We start from the raw sequence: 4339 nt of genomic DNA on the forward strand, positions 1-4339 counted from the left end.
ATGTTGTTTGGTTGGTGGGAAAGAAGTTGTTGGGAAGATAAATTCTGTTGTTTGGTTAGATTTAAAATGGTAAGGAATAATGTGTATAAAGACCTATATGCCCCTACAAATTAATAAAAGTAATAATAATTAGAAAATAACACAAAGGGTAAATTTGTCCAATCATACCAATTTTTCTTCACATCCTCCCTGGAAAACAAAATCCTTGGTCCAACCAAGGATTTTGTTTTCCTCAAATTTGAGGAATTCATTTTCCATTGGAAAATGAATTCCATGAACCAGACATCACAAAACAATATTTTCCTCCACTTTAAGGAAAACAACTTCCATGGAAAAAATTTTCCACCCAACCAAACATACCCTAAGTCTATCCAACTACGCTAAATTAGAAATTGTTAGCTTTAACATATATTATGTACTTATATGGAAACTCTATAGTAGTATATATAAAAGTGATGGACAAGGGTGGTGGGCCCCTTTGAAGCATGCATGGGCCCTGGGCATGGGCCCAGCCCGCCCCTTGCCCAGGGATGGGCCTGAATTTACCAACTGAAAAATTTGTATGTAAATTATCAAAATTCACAAGTATTAAATTTATCAATAGATTTCATAGGTAAAATAATAAAATCTATAAAAATTAAAGCTGTAACTATTTAATATGTAAATGATTTTTCTTAACCAGCTTCTTTTTTATCAAGTTGGTTGATCTCAAAAGCATGATCTTTAAGATCCAAGCACAACATCTGATCTATGTGGTGGTCGGTTGTCTCTAACTCTCTGTTCCCGTTGATGTTTAATTACCACCTTTGCATGCCAGACCTTGATATGTATGTCTTAGCAGTCAACATTTATTGTTTTAGGCATTGATTTCTTGTTAAATAAATATAATAAATAAATATTTTTATTTATTTTATTTTGACTTAATTAATATTTGATATAATTCTTTACCATCTTCTTAATTCTTTATTCTTAAGAGTTGAATATGAGTGACGAAGAATTTATTAATGAAATATTATAAAAAGAAAAATACTTTATGTGATCCAAAGAAAAATACTTTATGTGATCCAAAAACATTACTCCCAATTAATTTTTACTTCCACTTGTGTTCAAATTTGATTGGAGGATTAAAAATGAATGGATAAACATCATTCCCCCTACTAAATTGAGCAATCAAATAAAGTATGTAAAATCATAATTAGTGTAAAATGGGAGTACATGTAGAATTACCATTATAAAAGTGTTCCTAGTCATTTTTTTTTTTGAAAAACCAACCAAACCAAATATATTAAATAACCGCAAGGTCCAAACGAGCATTACAAGAAATGAAACGAGGAATACAATAAAAAAAAAAGCAACATCAGCCATAGACGAATTAGCTAACGCTTTCTTCGCTATAACATGAGCTAGCATATTCGCTTTCCGCTTAACAAATTGAAAACGGACTAAAGGCAATTGGTCTAAAAGACAACCAATATCTTGAACTATTAAACCAAAAGGTCAATTCCGCACTCCATTCGCAACCACCTTCGTGACCACCTATGCATCAGTCTCCACAATAACACGCTCCCACCCCTTCCCCTTGACCCAACTCAGCACCTCCCGAACCCCTACAGCCTCTGCTTCTCGAACCGAGAACACACCCCTCACCAAACGCCACCCCACCCCCACAACCTCCCCTTCCCCACCACGCACAACCCACCCAAACCCCATCCGGTAATTCACATAATCCATAGCCACATCCACATTTATTTTCCAAAAATCATGCAAAGGTGGTTGCCAATGACGCAAACCAGTACTTGCATTAGAATCAATGTTTGAAATATTTGTGGCATTTCGCACCTTCACCCAATCAGCATAATAAGCCAAAACCCAGTCCATCAAAGTCTTTGGGTCTATGCTTTGCTGATTAAATACCGTGTTATTCATATTACCCCACACCGCCCAACACACAAGAATTACTTTGACAATCACATTTTTAGGCAACCACTCCCAAACCTCGGCAATCCATGTTCGAATATCATCCATTGAATCCATATGCCAACCTTGATTCAATTCATGCCAGCAAGCACGAACAAAAAAAACAATTTGCGAACAAATGGATCGCGGATTCCGGTTCTAAACCACATAAAGAACACACATGATCGCATGGCACCTGTTCAATCGTCAACAGATCTTTAGTAGGTAACCGATTAGTACACAGAGCCCAAAAGAAACATTTCACTTTAGGGGGTAATTCCCAATCCCACATCCCTTCCCAACACACCCTATCCTCCTCGCTCAACCTCTCAGTTAACATACTGACATTGCTTGTTCTGCGTAGGGTTGAAGTGTCAAAAGATGTTTATATGATAAAACGGAAAGTCTGTGACTCCCCGAGTGTCGGTCTTGAAGGAGGGACGTGGAGGTGTGTCAAGCGTTCGGGAGTTTACTTGATTGGATCATGCATCGGATTCGAGTGTGGTGAAGGGTGGATTTGTGAGTGAGAGTAGTTCATTTGGTTGGTTTGAGTGCAAGAGAGTAGTAAAGTAAAAAGGATTTTGTGAATATGTAAAGAGGGGTAAGGATTGGATAGTGTTCATGAATATTGCATAGTTGAGTGTCTAAGGTCATGGATTAGGATTGCTAGGATATTGTCTATTCAAGAGTGTGTTGTCTTAGTCCGTTTCCACCTTTGTGTACTAAGGCTTCTTTGACTTAGGAGTGCCTTCAAGCATCCAAAGTTCTAAGAGGAATTTTATCAAACACTTAAGCTACACACTATCCTACTATTCTTAAGAAGTCCATAGGAACTATGATTGTGTCAAGCTTTAAATCCTAACTCTAATCAAAGACATGAAAGAGTCAAGAGCTCAATCTCTCATCTAGATTGGCCAAATCCAAACAAGATCTCATCAAAACGACAATCAATAGACAAGAATATATAATCCATCAACACAAACTCATAGATCCAAGATATAGAGATAAGATCATCACACTAGCAATATTCAACCACACAATCCAAATCCTTAGACTAAACTAGCTACTCATAATATGAAATTCAAGCAAAAGCTAATTTAATCCAAGAACAAGATAGCTAAAATTATAGAAATGAAATAGAAATCACCTAGAAAGAAGAAGATCTTCAATCCAAGCTTGTTGTCTTGCTAGAATGGAGATTGATCTAATCTAAAAAACTAAGAAAAATGGAGAAAGTTCTCCAAAGGAAAAACTAAGAAAAGGAAACTAATTTTTCTGGGAACCTCTTCTGAAAATTCATCAAAGGGTTTAAATAGTCTCCGAAATGACAACCCTAGCTGAAATTCGCGCATCATCGTCTCCACGCCATCCACACGCGTGTGAGCGTGCGTGGGAGGCTACTGGAAAGTTTTCACGCACGCTTACACGCGTGTGACCATCCAGTTTGGTCCTCCGGGGCTCCGTTCATGCCTTGTTCGCTCTTTAAGCTCAACTTTTGCTCCTATTTGCTCCCGGGGCTCCTGTTTCGCTTCTTTTAAGCTAAAAGTAGCTTTTGTGCATCAGTTAGTGATTTACAAGCATTTACGAACATAATTTATCAAGTAAGGACGCTATAGACGCGATAAAACACCCTAAAATGTGCCTGAAATAAGGGTATCTCGGAGTCTTATCAAATTTTCCACACTTTGTTTCTTGCTTGTCCTCAAGCAAGACATTTTCCTATCTAAGCACATAAGTCTCCGAGATACTTTCTCATGCAAGACAAAGCTTTTGGCAAGTCAAAATAATGAGTGTCTAAGACTATTGAAACGGGGGAAAGCATTTGTGTTATCTACAAAGGATTTTGGTCAAATGTCAGCAACTCAATAAATATTTTCGGGAAATAAAAACCTTTCGTAGATAAACAAGGGATCACACTCCTCGCACCATACGCAAGCATGCATTTCCGAAGTTTTGGTTCACCTTCTATTTAAATAGGGCCTCTAGCCGATCCCACTAGTGGGAACGATGTGCACTAGATAACCAACTTTCCATCCTTATACGCCAAAGCCCAACGTAAATGTAAATGAGGGTAGGGGCATGGACCATCACCGCTTTTGGCTTAGCGCGGTCCCTCTTTCTTCTCACTTCCTAGGATAACGTCATCGAGCCACCCGACTTCACATGGAGCTCCATGCTTTTTCGAAGGTCAGTGCAATGGGTACTCGAATCCTAGCGAAGCGGCTCACCTCACTCTATTTTCTCAATTCTTGGATCTTTTTATGTGAACAACCGACTCCAGATAAAGCTTTTTGCTTACCGAAGACTATGGTTTTGGACACAACCCAACGAATTGGCTTCCCTCAATTTTAAACTCTTTGGTGATTGGCCTTTTGCCTTTTCG

The 4339-nt window shown here is 38.2% G+C and overlaps 1 protein-coding gene across 1 annotated transcript; it reads right to left on the reverse strand.

The window, feature by feature from the left end:
* Positions 1 to 1536: 1536 nt before the first annotated feature.
* LOC116029654 lies at positions 1537 to 2025 on the reverse strand. The gene has a single exon (XM_031271701.1). It carries the CDS (start codon positions 2023 to 2025, stop codon positions 1537 to 1539), a length of 489 nt encoding a protein of 162 aa, XP_031127561.1.
* Positions 2026 to 4339: the final 2314 nt, after the last annotated feature.

This window comes from Ipomoea triloba, chromosome 9 (genome assembly GCF_003576645.1).
Source record: "Ipomoea triloba cultivar NCNSP0323 chromosome 9, ASM357664v1".
NCBI classification, from domain to species: Eukaryota; Viridiplantae; Streptophyta; class Magnoliopsida; order Solanales; family Convolvulaceae; genus Ipomoea; species Ipomoea triloba.